At 41.2% G+C, this 21,334-nt stretch overlaps 1 protein-coding gene across 17 annotated transcripts in view; it reads left to right on the top strand.

The window, feature by feature from the left end:
* The window catches only part of tenm3 (teneurin transmembrane protein 3), a 408,252-nt gene that overhangs the window by 244,675 nt on the left and 142,243 nt on the right, over positions 1-21,334 (top strand). For all 17 annotated transcript variants that reach the window (XM_037253940.1, XM_037253950.1, XM_037254006.1 and 14 more), the window contains 3 exons: positions 11,931-12,186; positions 12,595-12,696; positions 17,859-18,053. In XM_037253940.1, coding sequence (XP_037109835.1) covers positions 11,931-12,186; positions 12,595-12,696; positions 17,859-18,053 — 553 coding nt within the window. The remainder of the gene's footprint in view (positions 1-11,930; positions 12,187-12,594; positions 12,697-17,858; positions 18,054-21,334) is intronic.

Genomic DNA, 21,334 nt, shown 5'->3' with positions numbered 1-21,334 from the left:
TATTGCAGAACCCGGCAATTACATTTTTCACAAAAATTCTGTGCAATGTCACTGTATCAGATATCACCACTGTTGTATATAAAAGGTACATGCTTATATTGCAATACCAATATTGATATCCCTATATTCAACAACCTTATTGAATAGCTTATGTTTTTCCAATATCGTGCGGCCCTACTTTGCACCATGTATATATTTTTAATTTTTTTTTACTTATTGGGTTACAATATTGATTTGCATGCTTGATATGAACATATTTTCATTGCTACTGTTGATTGCATTTTATTTAAATGTTTAATTTGTATATTGATTTATAATTCTAATCCTAGTTTCTTAATTTGTATATTGAGTCTGTGTTGTTTTTATTTGGCTTTTTCCGTAGTTGTCTTGATATATTTTGAAATGTTAACAATCCTTGCACATAATTTTATCATTATTATTTTTTTAACAATATTACAAAAATACTGTGCCATGTCCTTCGCACCATGAAGAGAGTTCCTTATAATTTGTCTTTAAGAGTGGGTTAAACATTATTATGGTTGACCCTTTGGTTTAAAAATGTGTGATGAAAAAAGAAATTTGCTTTGTGATGCAAAATTAAAGAAAATGTATTCTCAAATAATCTCACAGAAAGATGTTATTGTCTGTGGAGATACTAATATAGATTTATTGAAGTATAATAATCATAAGCACACTGAATATTTTCTTAACATGATGTATAGCTCAATATTTCCAAGAATCACTAAACCAACAAAGGTCACTACAGCTAGTGCATCCGCAATTGACAATATATTTTCAAATGTTACTGATAACAGAATAATCTCAGGGATTTTATGCAGTGATATTTGTGAGCATTTACCACTTTTATCATTATGCCATACTCCTCAACACCAAAGCACAGCAAGGACCCCAAAACCACATATAAAAGAATAACCACAACAGCTCTCAGAGTTCACAAAACCAATAATGGATTGCAGTTCTCAATGAAAACGACCTGGATAGAGTTTATAAAAACTTTGTCTACTTTTATTTCACTGTTGAGTTTACATTGCCCACTCATTCAGTCAAACATAAGGAAATAAAATACAGGAGAAAACTACGAGCCATGGATGACAAAAGGCCTTATAAATTCACATTAAAAAAAACAATTCACAACAAATTTACTTCAATTTTAAGAAAATACAGGAAAGATAATTTCCACACTTTGCTTAAAAAAAAAAAAGAAAATCAAAGGTACGTATTTTGGAAATTTTAAATAGTCTAGTTCAGGCATGTCCAAAATCCGGCCCGCGGGCCAAATCCGGCCCCCGATCAGATTTCATATGGCCCGCAGCTTCGGTCTTATAATGTATTACCGTTTTTTTCCATGCATAATGCGCCCCCATGTATAATACGCACCCTAAAAATGGCATGTCGATGCTGGAAAAAAACCTGTACCCATGTATAATACTCACCCAAATTTTGACTCCTACTTAAGTCCGTAAACGTAAAATTATTTCAGAAAAAAGATCATCTTTGGGAACAACCGGATGTTATTCTGCCGGTCAGTATCACTGCGCATGCGCTAGCAAACTCAATAGCGAAGAAATGTTTCGGATTTGTGTAGGGTACATTGTGACAGCAAACGAGCAGGTGATCGAGCAAGCGTCTGATACGAGAGCATTGTGTTCGTATGGAGCGTGTTTGAAGTGAACAGCAGAGAAGAAAGCGCATCTGTAATGGCGGCCTCCGTATGATATCCGAATAAAAAAAATAAAAAAAATAAATAAATAAATTGTACCCATGTCAGAGTCAGAGTCAGCTTTATTGTCAATTCCTTCATGCTAAGACACACAAAGAAACCGAAATACCGTTCCCCCTATCCCACGGTGACGAGACACAGCACACGATTAACACACAAGTAAAACAACGGGGAGAGAGTTCAGGACCCCAACAGCCTGGAGATCACAAACTTCGCCAGTGGCGAGCAGTGCTGGCATCCCACAACAAAGTCCCGGCACCATTCGTCACGGATGTAGACGCACAGTATATATAGTATAATGCGCACCCCAGATTTTAGGACAATAAATTAGTTAAATTGTGCGCATTATACATGAAAAAAAACGGTATTTATGGACCGCCTGCACTGTCAAACTGAATATAAAAAAAAAAATGAAACTTGAACCTGTAATTCCTCCTATTACCAAAGGGTAGCAGCACCACCCCTCGCCGCTCATTTCTGCCATGGCGACTGCAAAGAAAACGAGGACAGTTGACATTGAGGCCGTCGCTTTCAAGAGAAATGGGAATTACAATACTTCTTCGCTGAAAATCAAGGCAATTGTGTTTGTCTAATTTCTAAAGAGACGGTTGCCTTGTTTAAGGGTTTCAACCTAAAGAGACACTAGTAGACTAAACATGCTGACACATACGTGCGACAAGCTAACAGGGAGTAACCGCGCTGATAAAGTGAAGCAGCTCCAAGCTGAAATGGCATCACAACAGCGATTCTTCACGCAGGGCTGTGAGTCAAAATTAAATAAAAAATTAAATATTACTTAATATTAAATATTACGAAGTGGCCATGTTAATACTGTTGATGTTATAAACCTGTAGACATGACACAAACTATTACTTTCTGAAAGATATTGTAAATGACAAGAGCAAAACTCACTTGTTTTAAGTTTTAATAATAACAGACAAATTTGCATTACTTATAACTCCTGTTTAAAATGTTCATGAGGCAAAAATAATTTTAAACTCATGTAAATGTAAGGTATTTCAAACAGTTTGTTCAATGTTATCTGACTCTTCAGATATGAATGAAAGGCAGAATTTGTGTTTTTAGAGTTGTTCACATCTGCCTGAATGGCTTATATTTGGTTATTTTGTCATTTGAAAAATAAAGACAATTGTGACAATGACATTTGTTTTATAACAGTGTGTATTTGCATGAAATTTTTGTAGTTAAAAAATGTCTGAAAAAACTATTGGCCCCCGGGCCCCTTCACTTTATTAAATCTGACCCTCCTTGCAAAACGTTTGGACACCCCTGGTCTAGTTAGTAAAAAAATGCTGTGCTTTGCAGCGCTTCTCAAAGAATGTTGGTTTGCAGTTCACCAAGTTGAAAGTGAGTTGTAAATGGTTTCAATGATTGTCAATGTAGGTCCAAACCTGGCAAAAAGTGGCGGCTGTGGCTCTGGCAGTAGAGTGGGTCATTTAGTAACCGGAGGGTTGGCGGTTCGATCCTAGCTCTGTCACAGTCATATGTCGTTGTGTCCTTGGGCAAAACACTTCACACACCTTGCCTCCAGGTCGCCATTGTAAATGAGAAAGTGTTCTCTATTGGCTTACTTGGTAAAACATTGAATTAAAAAAAAAAAGCTCTGCAACTACGGTCTATGATCCCAAACTTACAAAGTCTATCTTTCTCAGACCTATTGACGAGAATGACATTTTAGAACACGTCTGAAACTTAGACTGTAATGGGCTGAATATGACAATAAATAATGTTATTATTGATGTTTTAAAACCAATAAACTATTTATGTAATCTCTCCTTCGAGTCAGGGAGATTCCCAACCAAAATGAAAACGGCCAAAGTCATTCCAATTTTCAAAGATGGAGACAGACAACAATTTTCAAACTATAGGCCTATCTTTGCTGCCCAAACTGTCTAAAACACTTGAAAAATTGTTTGCAGATCATTTGGATAATTCCATTAATAAGTTCCAAATATTGAATGACAGCCAATACGGCTTCAGAGAAAACTCATCAACTTTGCTGGCATTAATAGATCTGGTGGAAGAAATCACAAACGTTATAGAATATATACAATAATATATACAACAAACTATACTCTATGGCAGTCTTCATATAGTTAAAAAAAGCCTTTGATCCCATATATCATAATATTCTCATTTATAGACTACTATTTTGGAAGAAGAGGTAAACCCCTTGAGTGGCAAAAATCATACCTTTCAGATAGACAGCAGTTTGTGCAAATTGAGGAGCACCGTTCCAACCTTCAGTCCACTTTTGGTGTCCCACGAGGATCGATTTTGGGTCCACTTTTGTTTCTATTGTATATTAATGACATATGTGATATATCAAAAATATTTAAATTGGTTCTATTTGCTGATGACACACATATACTATGCTGTGGAAAGGATTTGAAAAAATTGCTGGTTGATGTAACTGCGGAAATGGAACAACTAAAGGCCTGGTTTGACGAGAACAAATTATCTCAACCTAAAAAAATAAGTCTTGGATATTTGGTAACAAATGAATAAACGAATAAATTAAGTTGAAGGAAAAATTGATAACGAGTTTAGAGCATGTTAACAAATGTTTTCTCTGAGTTGTACTTGACCTTACGGCGTCTTGGAAACCCCAGATAGAAAACATTCCAAACAAGATAGCTAAATCCATTTCCATTATGAATAAATTTAAGTACATACTAAATTATAAAACTTTATTCACTCTTTATAGTGCACTAATGCTGACTTATTTGACATATTGTTTGGAAATAAGGGGGAACACTTATAGAACCAATTTACAATCTCTTATCATATTGCAAAAAAAGGGCCCTCTGCGTTATTCACAAGGTAGGCTACAGGGACCATACTAATCCATTAGTCCTCTAATCTGGAGCATTAAAATTCGAAGATTTGATCAAATCTAGAACGTTACAAATCACGTATAAGGCTAAACACAATTTGCTACCCAGAAACATACAGGCTTTATTTTCTAGTAAATAAGTAAAATTTAAGCTTTGCGGTAATAATGATTTTCAATAACATGGTTTTTGGACAACCACTGAGAATTTTTTTATCACTAGGTGCAGAGTCGATTTATGGAACAATCTTGATGAGGAAATTAAAGACACTTCTTCCCTCCAACTTTTTGAATACAGTTATAAGCAGAAGTCACTGCGTCACTATTACATAATTGGGGTCTAACAAAAAACAACGTTAGTCCATTCCCCGAACAAATACTTTGAGTCCAATTTCATCATTTAAAAATAACTTAAACTCTATACACGACTACAAACGGCCAGGAGTTGAATGTAAATATTTCAAAGGCATGTTATTTTTGTACGACTATACATGAAAATGCCTAATGTAAATATTTGAATTGATAACTTTATTTTTGCACGCTGTCAAACCTGCACTATTTATCAAAGTGACCTGCTTCCCATTAAAGGGTTCGATAAGCCGGGGTGAAGGGAGTCGTCCGTCTCTGACCACCCGAGTTAAATTAATTCTAAAAGAATCAATATATTCTCTTTATGACGCCAATCCCTCTCAAGTCAAACGACGCGCGTGCCGAGTAACTCAAATTCGAGGCAAGTCGTCAGAATAACCGCGCCATAATGATGGCTCCCTTCTGTTGTTTGAGGCTTTTGTTATGTTACGGATATTTTTAGATGTCTTTGTTAAGACCTCAAGGATTCGTTAATTTACTAGAGCGCACTCGCCCTAGCTTTGCTCAAGATAACTACTTCGAACCAGATCTGACAATTCCTGATGTTAAGGATTAAAGCTGTCTTCACTTTAAAAAGAATTGAACGGATTTAAAGAATGACGATGATAGGGAAATAAAGACATTTTAAAGTTCTAATTACTGCATATAAAACCATGCTCAACATCGTTAATACGAAATAATCGATAACCAAATTAAGAATTAAGAAGGGATTTAATGAATAAGCAAGATAAAGAATTACAAGTCGAAAAAAACCAACAACACTCACCCACTCAGAACAAAAGAGGAGACTAAAGGTCTAAAATCCTATTTGGTTGAACAAGTCGAGTGACCGGCTCTCCTTTGTTCCAAAATCCGAATTCTGTTTAAAAAAGAGGAAAGGTCTGGCCGTGAGGAGCGTAGCCAAAAAAGTAAAATAGGTGTCTTTCCCTTTCTGCCTGGAGCGGCTGTCTCCTCTGCCTTCCTCGAAGCTTAAAATTTGACAAAGTCCAATTCGAAGACTCTGGAAATTCATCTTAGTAGATTTTGGTTCAATCTCAAAAAGAATGAAAAATCCGTCTTGGTCTAAACAGCGTTCTTTTAGTTTTGGAGAGGTGAACTGACAGCAGAGGGCGTGACTCACCTGTCAAATCTGACAGGTGAGCCACGCCTTCATCCATCAGCTGATAGACGCGTCACAACCACATCAGTGACACTCAGATGAAGGCGGAAGAACCCGCCGAAACATGTCAGGTAAATACACCTAAAATAATTTGTTTGATATAGAAGAACCAGTGAAGTAGCGTTCTTTTACTCCGGGCAGCGTCACGGCCATCGCCCTGACTAGGAAGAAGCGCCCCGCTCTGTGTCCGGGCAACATATTTATAGGCTTCTGGCATTACCTCATCGGAATATGTAGGTGAAAGGTCAGAGTCCCTGCACCACTGGTTGTCTTGGCAACCTTGCTTAAAGCAGCAACCACTGCACATGACTGCAGTAAGCCACCGGATGCAGCTGTTTCCTGTTTTGCTCGTTCTTTCACTTTTAGCCCTTGATGTCTCCTCTCAACTTAATACATTCAGGTATGGATGGAACACCAATGTTAAATCCAGGTTGGACAAAACATTGCAACATTAATAACATACCGTTCTTTTCATGTATAATGCGCCCCCATGTATAACACGCACCCTAAAAATGGCATGTCGATGATGGAAAAAAACCTGTACCCATGTATAATACGCACCCAAATTTTGACTCCTACTTAAGTCCGTAAACGTAAAATTATTTCAGAAAAAAGATCATCTTTGGGAACAACCGGATGTTATTCTGCCGGTCAGTATCACTGCGCATGCGCTAGCAAACTCGATAGCGGAGAAATGTTTCGGATTTGTGTAGGGTACATTGTGACAGCAAACGAGCAGGTGATCGAGCAAGCGTCTGATTCGAGAGCATTGTGTTCGTATGGAGCGTGTTTGAAGTGAACAGCAGAGAGGAAAGGAACAAGGCAAAGTGTTGTGAAATAAAATATTACCTGTAATACGCATTTAGGTAGAGAACTGAAGTCTCGCTCTTTATATAGCTGACGTGTCTTGCGCATCCGTTCTGCGCATCTGTAATGGCGGCCTCCGTATGATATCCGGTTTGCGATGGAGATTAAAAAACAAACAATATTTGACAATAACACACCATCAAGGATTGCACCATCGCATCAAACGATGTGTCGTCAATTATGAATTTTACTGACTAAGTGTGTTGGGCAGGATGGCTGAATGCGATGCGCGACTGACGTGTCTTGCGCATCCGTTCTGCGCATACTGTCATGGCGGCCTCCGTATGATATCCGGTCTGCGATGGAGATTAAAAAACAAACAATATTTGACAATAACACACCATCGAGGATTGCATCATCGTATCAAACGATGTGTCGTCAATTATGAATTTTCAAGATTCAAGATTCAAGAGTTTTTATTCGCCATGTTTGAGCGTGCCAAACAAGGAATTTGACTTCGGTAAAACACACCCTCTGTTCAACATATAGGTGACTAACAACACTCAGGACATGTGAATAATGGCAAAAACAGTGTAGACAAATTCAAAAGGTGTGAAGAGCAGGATGTTATTGCACAGTAATGCCTCTGAGACTCTATGAGTGGTGTGAGTTCATCAGAGCAACAGCCTGGGGGAAGAAGCTGTCTCGGTGTCTGCTGGTTTTGGCGTACCGAGCTCTATAACGCCGTCCGGAGGGGAGTAGTTCAAACAGACTGCAACCTGGGTGAGAAGGGTCTGTAGAGATGTTCCTTGCACGTTTCCTGGTCCTGGACAGGTACAAGTCTTGGATAGAAGGGAGGTTGATTCCAATGATCTTTTCTGCAGTCCTGATTGTCCGTTGCAGTCTGTGCTTGTCTTGTTTGGAGGCTGATCCAAACCAGACAGTGATGGAGGTGCAGAGGACAGACTGGATGATGGCAGTGTAGAAGGTCTTCAGAAGCTCTCGCGGCAGGTTGAACTTCTTGAGCTGTCTCAGGAAGTACAGCCTCTGCTGGGCCTTCTTCCGGACAGAGTCTATGTGGCCGGTCCATTTCAGGTCCCGAGAGATTGTGGTTCCCAGGAACTTGAAGGTGTCTGTGGAGAGAATAGTATTACTGCGGATAGTGAGGGGTAAAAGTGGTGAAGGGTCTCGCCTGAAATCCACTGTCATCTCCACGGTCTTGAGCGGGTTCAGCTCCAGATGGTTTTGGTTGCACCAGTGGACCAGCCGCTCCACCTCCTGTCTGTACGCAGTCTCATCACCGTCCTGGATCAGTCCGATGAGAGTGGTGTCGTCTGCATACTTCAGGAGCTTCACAGGAGAGTCATCTGAGGAGAAATCGTTGGTGTAGAGAGAGAAGAGCAGTGGGGAGAGGACGCACCCCTGAGGGGCTCCAGTATTGGTGGTCCGGGTGTCAGATGTGATGCCCCCCAGCCTCACACGCTGTCTCCTGTTGGTCAGGAAGCTGGTGATCCACTGACAGGTGGGGGCAGGCACCGCAAGCTGGATGAGCTTCTGTTGGAGGATGTCAGGAGCGATGGTGTTGAACGCCGAGCTGAAGTCCACGAACAGGATCCTGGCGTACGTTCCTGGAGTGTCCAGGTGGTGCAGGATGTAGTGCAGTCCCATGTTGACCGCATCATCCACTGACCTGTTTGCCCGGTAGGCAAACTGGAGGGGGTCAAGCAGGGGGCCCGTGACCTCCTTCAGGTGGTTCAGCACTAACCTCTCGAAAGATTTCATGACCACAGATGTCAGTGCGACGGGTCTATAGTCATTCAAACCTGTGATGGCGGGCTTCTTGGCCACTGGAACGATGGTGGAGCTCTTGAAGCACGAGGGCACCTCACACAGCTCCAGAGAACGGTTGAAGATCCGTGCAAAGGTGGGCGCCAGCTGTTCAGCGCAGACTTTCAAGCAGGAAGGTGACACGCCGTCTGGGCCCGGTGCCTTCCTGGTCTTTTGTCTCCGGAACATCTGGCGCACTTCCTCCTCGCGGACCTGGAGTGCGGGCGCGGCCTCTGCAAGAGAGAGAGTGGGTGACAACGATGATAGAGGTGTGGACAGAGCAGTTGTGGGGAGAGGTGAGTATGTAGATTGTGCTGCAGGAAGTCCCGTTGTGTGGGAGGACCGATCAAACCTGCAGTAGAACTTATTCAGCTGGTTAGCAAGCCTTGGGCTCTCCACAGGACGGGGGGTTCGTTTCTTGTAGCCCGTGATGCTCTGCAGACCTTTCCACACTGTTGAGGGATCAGGATTGGCAGAGAGGTGTCTCTTCAGGTTCTCCCCGTAACACCTCTTGGCTTTCCTGACCTCTCGGTTCAGTGTGTTTCTGGTCTGCCTGAACAGGTCGCGGTCGCCGCTCCTGAAGGCCTCCTCCTTGACTTTGCGCAACCTCCTGAGGTTCGGTGTAAACCAAGGTTTGTCGTTGTTGTACGTGCAGAAGGTCTTAGTCTGCACACACAGATCCTCACAAAAACTGATGTATGATGTGACAGTGTCAGTGAGTTCATGCAAGTCTGAAGTTGCAGCTTCGAAAGCTCCCCAATCGGTGCAGTCAAAGCAGGCTTGGAGGTCCTGCCTTGACTCCACTGTCCACTTCCTCACAGTCCTCACCACAGGCTTAGAAGTTTTTAGTTTCTGCCTGTAGGCCGCGATCAGATGAACTAGACAGTGGTCCGAGAGTCCTAAAGCTGCACGAGCCGCAGAGTGGTATGCATCCTTGATCACGGTGTAGCAGTGGTCCAGAGTCTGTGCCCCTCTGGTGGGACACGTTACGTGCTGTTTGTATCTGGGGAGTTCGTGTGCGAGGTTCGCCCTGTTAAGATCACCCAGAACAATGATTAGTGAGTTTGGTAGAAGTTTCTCCATGTCTGTTACCTGGTCAGCCAGCATCTGCGTGGCTTCACTCGCACGTGCGTGTGGTGGGATGTAAACAGCCGCCATGACGATCGAGGAGAACTCCCGTGGTGAATAGAACGGCCGGCAGTTTATGAAAAGTGTTTCTAGGAGAGGGCTGCAAAACTCTTTCAACACCGTGACATCAGTACACCAACGTTCATTAATGTAGAAACAGAGACCACCTCCCTTTGATTTTCCGGAGAGCTCCGCGCTGCGATCTGCTCGCGTTAGCCTGAAGCCCGCTAGCTCCACGGCGTGGTGGGGCGTTCGTTCGCTTAGCCACGTTTCCACAAAGCACAGCGCGGCGGATCTGCTGAAGTCCGTGTTCCTTGAAGTGAGGAGCAGCAGTTCGTCCATCTTGTTCGCCAGGGAGCGGACATTCGCCAGATGAATTGACGGTAGGGCAGAACGGAACCCTCTCTGCCTCAGCCTTACGAGTGCTCCCGCTCGTTTTCCGCGCCGCCGTCGTCGTGCTAGCTTGTACAGCACCGCCGCTCCGGCTAGAATCTCCGACAAACAGTCTGAATCGAAGAGAACAGGAGAGAAAATACCAGAAGAAGACTGTCCGATGTTTAACAGCGCTTCTCTAGTAAAAGTGATCCGGGATGGACAGCAGAGGACACAGAAAACACACAAAATAAGACAAATAAACAGAGAGCGACTCACCGTGGCTGCCATCCGCGGCGCCATCATGACGAAAGCTTTGACTGACTAAGTGTGTTGGGCAGGATGGCTGAATGCGATGCACGATTGACAACAAACAAGAAGAAAGGTGATTTCAAGTTTTATTTCGAGGGAGATTTTCTTCAAAAATTGTTGTACCCGTGTATAATACGCACCCAAGATTTTAGGACAATAAATTAGTTAAATTTTGCGCATTATACATGGGAAAAAATGGTAGATCTTGTCTAATAAAAATCAATCTTAACACACAATCATACATAACCATAATAATGGGTTCTTCTAACTTAAACATATATATATTGATATTGCTCAAGCTGTTACATCTTAAAATTATGGCATTATGGCATTCCAAAATTGTGCGTTGCTACGTGTTTGAATAGGTCGTGTCCTCCCAATTGCTAACAATTTAATTTATTAGATTTGTTAGTTTCCATCAGGTCACCCCTATGTCAAGCTTTAACACCATCTCCTGGTGAAATGTTGGAACTACTACATGTTTTGGGATAGCCAATGTGCCTGGGCCAAATTCGATACCCAATTTTACACCATCTTGTACCACCATGCCACTTGAAAAGTACTACAAACAAAAGGCTAGGAGTCTATTGTATTGATCCAAATTTACTTTATTTTTGCACGACTATAAACAAAAGGCTAGGAGCCTATAGATTCATTTTCTTTTTTTTGCGTGACTATAAACTCAGAGAGCCTATAGATTCAAGTATGTTTTTCTTTTTGTACGACTATAAACAAAAGGCTGGGTGCCTATCGATACAAATGTATTTTATGTCTGTATGACTATGAACGAAAGTCTCGGAGCCTATAAATTCAAATGTATTTGTCTTTTGGCATGACTATACACGAAAGACTCGGAGCCTATACGTAGATTCAAATGTATTTATACAACTAATAGAGCCATAGATTCAAATATATTTATTTCTGTATGACTATAAACGAAAGGTTAGGTGCGTATGGATTCATAGGTATTTATTTTTGTACGACTATAAACTAAAGCTATGTGTCTAATGGTAACTATCAATATTCATTTTACTGTTGGACGACTTTAAACAAAAGGAGTAAGTAGTTATTTATCAATGGTAAATTAGATTTTTGTATGAACAAGAAATACCCTAATGTTATCTTAACTCTTTTCCTATTGTTTTGGTGTACCTGTCAATCTGATGTTTCTCTGTAAAGAAAGTGTTACCCAAGAAAATGTTCACTTTGCAATCTCTATAAGTTCTATGAATGTTTACCTACTCCTTTGAGCCCCCAAAAAACTGTTGTTTTCATACATTGATGTTTTTTTTTTATTGGACTAAACTGCTTATAAATTTAGGGAAATGAAAAATGAAATGAAATGCATGCTTATCTTCCAGTATGACTTTGTGGAGCTGCTTGATGGAAGTCGACTAATTTCCAAAGACAAGCGATCCTTGAGTGACACAGAAACGACACTCGTACACTCACTTGGAAGTTTTGAAAAGGACCCTGGAGGAGAGATCCGTCACAGACGATCAGTTTACACACACGAGGCTGGCTTCATCCAGTACCTGGACACAGGCATTTGGCATCTGGCATTTTACAATGATGGGCGCAATATAGAACAAGTGTCTTACAATACTATCTTCATCGGTAAGTCTTTGCTGGAGGTACTCTCATGCTTCATAATAAATAGTAAGGTATGGAAAAAGGTACTTAAAAAGAAAAAAATACTTAAACCATCAGTGGCGCAAAAAAGTAGTTCGGATCTCGTAATTTAAAGACAAAAATTCATATCAATATATTTGATAAAACATGAGGGTTTTGTGTGTCACACAGCAGAGACAAAATGGTGTGTGTGATGCAGAGAACGAGCAAGGAAGCAGCATAATTGGATGTTAGAAACTGTTGATTGGACTGACTAGCTGTAACTCTAGCAACCGTAGCAGACAGCTCTTCCAATGTGTGTTTTACTTCACACAATATATACTGTAGTTCCATATACTGCCTACCCAATTAACTTGCACCCTTGTACTACCTCTTTGCTTCTATCTACATCAGAGTCGATTATGGAGTGTCCCCAGAATTGTCATGGAAACGGAGATTGTCTCTCAGGAATATGCCATTGTTTTCCAGGATTTCTGGGGCCTGACTGCTCTCGAGGTACACACACACACACAGTCTGCCTCCCATATGGAAGATAATTGCTATGAATGTGTTATATGAGTAGTGAGTGTGACTTGCACATGCTGAATGAATGCTGTTGAATACTGTTAAATTCGATTACGTTGGATGAAGGATTTTTCTTATCAGTTTTGATATCTGCCGGGCCACTGCCACAAACCTCCCTCAACTCTTGAGTGCCTCCACCCAACACCTCCCAAACATCCACTAGTACGCCTCCAGTACTGTATAGTTTCTATATAATCAATCATTGTGTGAATTCTTGAAAACCCTTCTCGCAATTTCTGCTGATAAAACGCTTTTTTAATTTACTCCAGCCCATGTGCACACTACCGAGATACAATTTAGGAGGTAAATAAAAATAAAAATGTGATCATTACTATTAGGGCGGCATGGTGAGGAGCTGGTTAGCAAGTCCGCCTCACAGTTTGATTCCGGCTCCGGCCTTCCTGTGTGGTTTGTATGTTCTCCCCGTGCGAGGGTTTTCTCCACCGCATTGATCGTAACTTACGCTCCGTTTCCCCCCCAAATCTAGAGGCAAAACATTGTTCTCTCGCTACTCCCGGGTTCTTCCATCTTGGCTACGCGCGGGGCATTGTGGGTCTTGTACGTGCACGCACGCAGGCAGGCAGGCGCGGGCGCGCACGCAACAACTAAATTTGTCTTCATAACAAGCAAGCAGGGCTGTGGACAGTATTCCTACGCGCATTCTCAGCAGCATGATGAAAATAAAATTCAATAACGTCACTGAGGCATATTTTAACGAACTCCACTTCATTGTATGGCTTTTTAGCCCGTGCAATGTTCCAAGCCAGTTGAAACAATGCAAGAGTGACAGTCTCTGAGTGCTTCGTAATTTTTTGGAAAAACTGTACCTATTTTTCTGCCTGACTTTTCAAAGTCTCCAAACTTGTGCTTGTGAAATTCAGTCCCTTTTGCAAAGTCCTTATCGATATTGGCATGAAGTGAGCTGAAGTGGCGCTGACCATTTGAAGCTTTTAAATGCGCCAATGACGTCCGACATATCAGGCAGAATGGCTTGCCATAGCGTTCAACAAAAAACAACTTTAACTCTGTTAAAAATTCATTCATTAAAAAGCCAGCAAAACCAATCGCTCTGTTTGTCCCTCCTCCTTTGCGGGATTTCCCCTCACGCGCATGCGCGTTTGACCAAAAACCATATTGAACTCAAGCGAAGCAAATACGCACGAAAAATAAACACAAATGTTGATATGAACGTAAAAGAGCCGCATGAAACCAGCCAAAGAGCGTATTTTTTTTTATTGTCGGACTCGGTAGACTCGGTCAAAATCAGCACCGAGTCCGAGTCCGGCAAAAATGACAGAGTCCGACCGAGTCTGACCGAGTCCGAGTCCCCGAGTCCGAGTCCGAGTCCACAGCCCTGGTTGCAGTATTGAGAGGAGTTAGACTATTAAATAATCAAAGTACAGTAATCCCTCGTTTATCGCGGATAATTGGTTCCAAGACCACCCGCGATATGTAAAAATCAGCAAATTAATGTCACCCTTTCATTTTTATCATATATACCGTATTTTTCGGATGAAAAGTCGCTCTGGAGTACAAGTCGCATCAACCATAAAATGCACAATATAGAGGAAAAAAACATAAGTCGCACCGGAGTTTAAGTTGCATTTTGGGGGAAATTCATTTGACAAAATCCAACACCGAGAACAGACATGAACCAGCAACAACAGGCTAACGATACGGTATGCTAAAGTGACATAAACACGAGGAGCTGGGAACGGGCCTGATGTAACATTAACAGTTATTCAAATAACTATAACATAAATAACACGTTTATCAAACCATCTGTGTCACTCCAAATCATTAAATCCATCGATCGAATTCGTCGTCCTTTCTGTAAACAACGCTGCGTGTGCGATGCACCGCTGACGTCGGACTCGTCTTCAGCTGCAGTTCAAATTATTACACAGGCCCATATAACAATGTTTAAACTATATATCAAATAACAGTAATATAAACAACAATTTCATCAAACCATCCGTGTCACTCCAAATCTTTAATCCATTGGAATCTTCGTCTTGTGTCACTTAAAAAAAAAAAACACTGCTGTTGACGCCGGAAGCAACTACGTCCGCCGCTGACGTCAGACTAGATATATCAAATAAATGTAATTTAAAGAACAATTTTAACAAACCATCCGTGACATTCTAAATCATTAAATCCATCGGAATATTCATCCTCTGTGTCAATTAAAAAAAACAAAAAACAGGGCTGTTGACGCCGGAACTACGTGCGCTGCTGACTAGATCTATCAAATAAATGTAATATAAACAAAAATTTTAACGAACCATCCGTGTCACTCCAAATCATTAAATCCATTGGAATATTCATCCTCTGTGTAAAAAAAACCCCCCCAAAAAAACAGCTGTTGATTCCGGACTTACGTGCGCCGCTGACGTCAGCCTCGTCGTCAGCCTCGTCGTCAGCCTCGTCGTCAGCCTCGTCATCAATTGCGGCTCCAATTCTTCCACAGATCTACGTATATAATTATATTGTAGCGTTACCAAAGTACCAGGCAAGACATGGGTTCGGTAACCGGCTCTTTATTTCACAAAACAAGAGCGCAACATATGAGCCAACACACGCAAGCGCTCTGGATCGCACTTCCCGTCTCCCCCCCCTGCTGCCTTCACGGCCTCGCTAGACAATCAGAAACTACTGAAGTCTATCAACATACACATTGCTACTCTAAATAAACTATATCTCAAATAACCATAACATAAATAACAAGTTTATCGAACAATCTGTGTCACTCCAAATCATTAAATCTCCTGACTCCGGAAGTCAGTGAATGGAACGCATTGTCAGTGAGGCTCCAATTATTCCACAGCCATAGTGCGCCCTCATGCGGTTTAAAATGAAAATAACATGTGAAGTGATCAACTATACTAATGTAATCAAGTAATGTGTTAATGGTCAAGTAAAAATTTGTAAAAATTTTCACATATAAGTCGCTCCTGGGTATAAGTCGCCCCCTACCCAAACTATGAAAGAAACCGCAACTTATAGTCCGAAAAATACGGTACATTTTTTGTGTATCAATGAGTGTATATTAAACCATATACCGTTTTCTTCCGTGTATAATACGCCCCCATGTATAATACGCACCCTAACAATGGCATGTTGATGCTGGAAAAAAGCCTGTACCCATGTATAATACGCACCCAATTTTTTTTTTTTTTTTTTTTTTTCTTTTTTTTTTTTTTAAGTCCCAATGATCGTCACACACGCAGGGAGGCAATGGGTCCCATTTTTATAGTCTTTGGTATGGTCTTAACTAGGCTGGATGTATTTTTTTTGTTGGCGTTGATTTCTCCGACTGCCCGTAAAGGCACCACCGCGATCAGATGAAAAGAGAGGAAAGTGACGTGCGGACATGTGAAAAAGGCGGCTCTGTATGGGAGAGACGTTGAAGAGGAATAAAAACACCCTTGGAAACCAAAACTTGCCCCTCGTCGTGACTCGGAGCCGCAACAAATGTTTCGGATTTGTGTAGGGTACATTGTGACAGCAAACGAGCAGGTGATCGAGCAAGCGTCTGATACGAGAGCATTGCGTTCGTATGGAGCGTGTTTGAAGTGAACAGCAGAGACGAAAGGAACAAGGCAAAGTGTTGTGAAATAAAATATTACCTGTAATACGCATTTTGTTATTTGCTGATTGTATTAAACTATCACATTCATTGTCAGTCAAGAAGAGAAGAGGACTATTATCCCTTCTTTGACGAAATGACCAGAGCACAGTACAAACACACTATTGTTCTTTCGGTATTTATTCAACCCACATTCTTTCACAACATGACAAGAAGAGAACAATACATAAATCAATACTCGTACCAGTACCATGATTTTCTTAAAAAAAAAAAAAAAAAAAATTAAAACAAATTTTTTTAAAAAAAATTTCAAAAAAATTGTACCCATGTATAATGCGCACCCCAGATTTTAGGACAATAAATTAGTTAAATTTTGCGTATTATACACGGAAAAAAACGGTAAGTGCATATATTATCATTAGAACATTAAATAATAGTTCCAAACATGTAAATACTATATTAATATCTAGTATAAATGATATACAGAAAATAATGTATAAATAGTATAAATATAAATATGGTACGTGTGTTTGTGTGTGTGTGTGTGTGTGTGTGTCTGCGTGTGTGTGTGTGTGTGTGTGTGTGTGTGTGTGTGTGTAACATAAGATTTAGCTAAAGTATACATACTGTTAATATGTTTTTAGAACTCTTATTATTATAACAACTTTTTTATTACAAGGTACAAGTGTATGTACATAGTGTAAATATGTTTTTAGAACTCTTATTATTATAAAAATAAATTATAACAAGGTACAACACTGTCAATATGTATTTAGAACTCTTATTATTATATAAAAAATATAACAAGGTACAACACTGTAAATATGTTTTTAGAACTCTTATTATTACAACAACTTTTTTATAAAAAGGTACAAGCAATTGTACAACAAGGTACAACACTGTAAATATGTTTTTAGAACTCTTAGTAACAACTTTTTAATATAAAAAGGTACTGCAATTGTGTGGGGACCCCCTGCCTTCTGCTGGCCTATGGCCAAACTATGAAAGAAAGATGTAGCTAAAGTATACATACTGTTAATATGTTTTTAGAACTCTTTTATTATTATAACAACTTTTTTATAACAAGGTACAAGTGTACGTACATACTGTAAATATGTTTTTAGAACTCTTATTATAAAAAAAATTATAACAAGGTACAATACTGTAAATATGTTTTTAGAACTCTTATTATTATAACAGCTTTTTCATAAAAAGGTACAAGCAATTGTACAACAAGGTACAACACTGTAAATATGTTTTTAGAACTCAGTATTATAACAACTTTTTTTTTATAAAAAGGTACTGCAATTGTGTGGGCAGCCCCTGCCTTCTGCTGGCCTGTGGGCGGCTTTCGTGCCATAATTCCTCAATTTAGAAGTTTTATTTTGAATTTTTGATGTTTTTTTAATTTGGAAGAAAAAAAATCTGCAATGTATTGAAGCCGCGATAAATGAACCGCAATGTAGCGAGGGATTACTGTAATTCGTATTTGTGTCCTGTCCAGCATCCTGTCCTGTGCTGTGCAGTGGGAATGGCCAGTATTCCCGTGGACGCTGCCAGTGCTATAGCGGGTGGAAAGGCACGGAGTGTGATGTGCCCTACAACCAATGTATTGACATCCATTGTGGAGGACATGGCATTTGCATTATGGGCGCCTGCATCTGCAATACTGGTTATCAAGGAGACAATTGTGAAGAAGGTAAATGGCATTTCAAAGACTAACTCTTCATCAATTTTCTAAAGAATAATGCAAATAAAAAATATCCGTACCAGGGTCAACGAGTCCATGTCATATCAAAGTCAAAGTCTGCTTTATTGTAAATTTCTTCACGTCAAGACACACAAAGAGATCGAAACTGCGTTTCCTACTATCCCACGGTGACAAGACATATTACATATTATATATATACGTATATATATGTGTATGTATATATATATATATACACACTGCTCAAAAAAATTAAAGGAACAGTTTTTTATCAGGGTATGGCATGAATTCAATTAGACTTTTCTGATCAGGTTTTGGCCAGGTACGTGGCAGAGGGGGTTGTTAATCAGTTTCAGCTGCATTGGTGTTGATGGAATTAACAACAGGTGCACGAGAGGGGCAACAACGAGATGGTCCCCAAAACATGACTGATTTTACAGGTGGAGGCCATTTCAAGTTCCTCCCTCTTGATCTTTTTTAACTGTTTTTCCACAAGTGTTGGCTTTAGCTAGAGTCATTATCACGACTGGGAGCATGAGGCAATTTCTTAACCCTCCTGAAGTTGCGCAGATTGTCCAACTACTCCAGGTTGGCACATCCATGCGTGCTGTGGCAAGAAGATTTGATGTGTCTCCCAATACAATCTCCAGAGCATGGAGGAGATTCCAGGAGACAGGCAGTTACTCTAGGAGAGCTGGACAGGGCCGTAGACGGTCCTCATTCCATCAGCAGGACCAATATCTGCTGCTTTGTGCAAGGAGGAACAGGTTGAGCACTGCCCGAGCCCTACAGAATGACCTCCAGCAGGCTACTGGTGTGAATGTCTCTGCCCAAACAGTAAGAAACAGACTAACCCTAACCCTAACCCTAACCCTCAGGGCATGACGTCCTGTAGTGTTTCCTGTGCTCATTGCTCAGCACTGTAGAGCTCGATTGGCATTTGCCATAGAACACCAGAATTGGCAAGTCCGCCACTGGCGCCCTGTGCTTTTCACAGATGAGAGCAGGTTTACCCTGAGCACCTGTGATAGATGTGAAAGGGTCTGGAGAAGCCAAGGAGAGCGCTATGCTGCCTGCAACATCATTCAGCATGACCGATTTGGTGGTGGGTCAGTGATGGTCTGGGGAGGCATTTCCATGGAGGGACGAACAGACCTCTACAGGCTAGAGCAGGGGTGGGCAAACTACGGCCCGCGGGCCACATCCGGCCCACGGGACCGTTTAATCCGGCCCGCCAACCCTGAATTAATTGTATTATTAAACTTTTTTTTTTTTGTCACTTTGCCTGCAATGACTGCGTTTCCCCAGTAGATGGGGAACCGCTCGCCTGCGCATTTACTACCGGAAGCCGTGTCAGAAAGCTCGGTGCACACTCACAAGTGCGTGTACGTACGTACTCAGTAGTACGGACATGGCGCACTCGCGCTCTATTTGTATCAGTCCCGAATTTAGAGCGTGTGCTGTGACGACAGCATTCTTGTAATTCGCTCGCTGAGCTTTCAGATACAGTTTTACGCTAAACCCACCCACAAACCTTCCCCTGGAATCCTTCCATTAAAATGAGTGGCCCGAAGAAAAGAAGTGAGTGCCGAATGTTAAAAGAGTGGCCAATTTGGCTCGACGTACGCGACGTGACGTTCAGCTACATCAACCCGTCACAGATCGAGGTAAACGGATCTCTCCTAAGAATTGCCACAACAAAATTTACTCCAGACTATGATGCACTAGCAAAAAAGGGAGACCAACAACACTGTTCCCACTGAAAATGAAGGGGAGGCTCTCAAGTTTGTTGTAAAAAAATGCATTTTGAATATGATTTGGACACATAGCAGGGATTGAAACTAGCGACCATTCTCATTTTCAAACAATGCAGGATGCTCAAGGACATTGATGCACCACCTTTTTGCGACTAATCTTAACCTGTAAAGTTCTTAAGGCTTACTTTAAGGAAGTGTTTCCCGTTTCCTCACCTCTGTTACCAGGTGTTTGTGAGTTAAAACTCTGCTCTGATGTTCAGATACCCCTCACCGTGTTGCCGTTTTGATTACTTTATTTGGATGTATGCTTTCACCGATTCTTCAAGATGATATATTTGGTCAGAATGTTTGCTGTTTGATGTGATCTCATAAGATAAACATTTTTCATTAATCTGACCTGCAGGCACTGAAGTGATGGAGACTGTTATTCATAATAATAGTGTTGTATTTTATGAGAATCACTGATAGCAGTTTTTTAGTGATTTTTTTTTTAAATGCTGTTAATAAATGCATTTGTTTTCAAAAAACTTGTTTGGAATATCCATGCTTTACTACCTACTAAAGGCCAAAATCTTTTATGCAATGACCTTTACAGGTCGCTTATATTACTTCACACAAACACTACGTCCATCTGCTCCTGGTTCGGCCCTCCGGTCCAAATTTAGAACCCAGTTCGGCCCGCGAGTCAAAAAGTTTGCCCACCCCTGGGCTAGAGAACGGCAGTCTGACTGCCATTAGGTATCGGGATGAACTCCTTGCACCCATGGTCAGACCCAACGCTGGTGCAGTAGGTCCTGGGTTCCTCCTGATCCACAACAATGAGAGAGTATGCAGACAGTATCTGCAGGATGAAGGAATTGACACAATTGAATGGCCCTCACGATCACCTGATCTAAACCCGATAGAACACCTCTGGGACATAATGTTTCGGTCCATCATACGCCGCCAGGTTGCACCTCAGACTTTACAGGAGCTCACTGATGCCCTTAGACCAGGGGTCACCAACTCCGGTCCTCAAGGGCGCCAATCCAGCCTGTTTTAGATGTATCCCCCCTGCAACACACCTGATTCAAATAATCAGGATCGCTATCAGCCTTAATAGAGCTTGCTGATGAGCTGATCATTTGAATCAGGTGTGTTGTTGCAGGGCTGCACCTAAAACAGGCTGGATTGGCGCCCTTGAGGACCGGAGTTGGTGACCCCTGCCTTAGACAGATCTGGGAGGACATCTCACAAGACACCATCTGTCGTCTCATTAGGAGCATGCCGCGACGTTGTCAAGCATGCATACAAGCTCGTGGGGACCACACAAGATATTGAAAATAATTTTGAGTTGCAGAAATAGAATTTAGGCGAAAAGGACGAGCCTGCCATATCATTTTTTCACTTTGATTTTTGGGGTGTCTGTATACTGAGCCCTCTGTAGGCTGAACATTTTTATTTCCATCAAAAGATGTGGCATCCTTTTGTTCCTGAGACATTAAACTGTCCATATCAGTATAGATATCCCCCCAA

Source organism: Syngnathus acus, chromosome 1 (assembly GCF_901709675.1).
Source record: "Syngnathus acus chromosome 1, fSynAcu1.2, whole genome shotgun sequence".
In the NCBI taxonomy this organism is placed as follows: Eukaryota; Metazoa; Chordata; class Actinopteri; order Syngnathiformes; family Syngnathidae; genus Syngnathus; species Syngnathus acus.
This window is presented reverse-complemented; position numbering and strand designations above follow the sequence as displayed.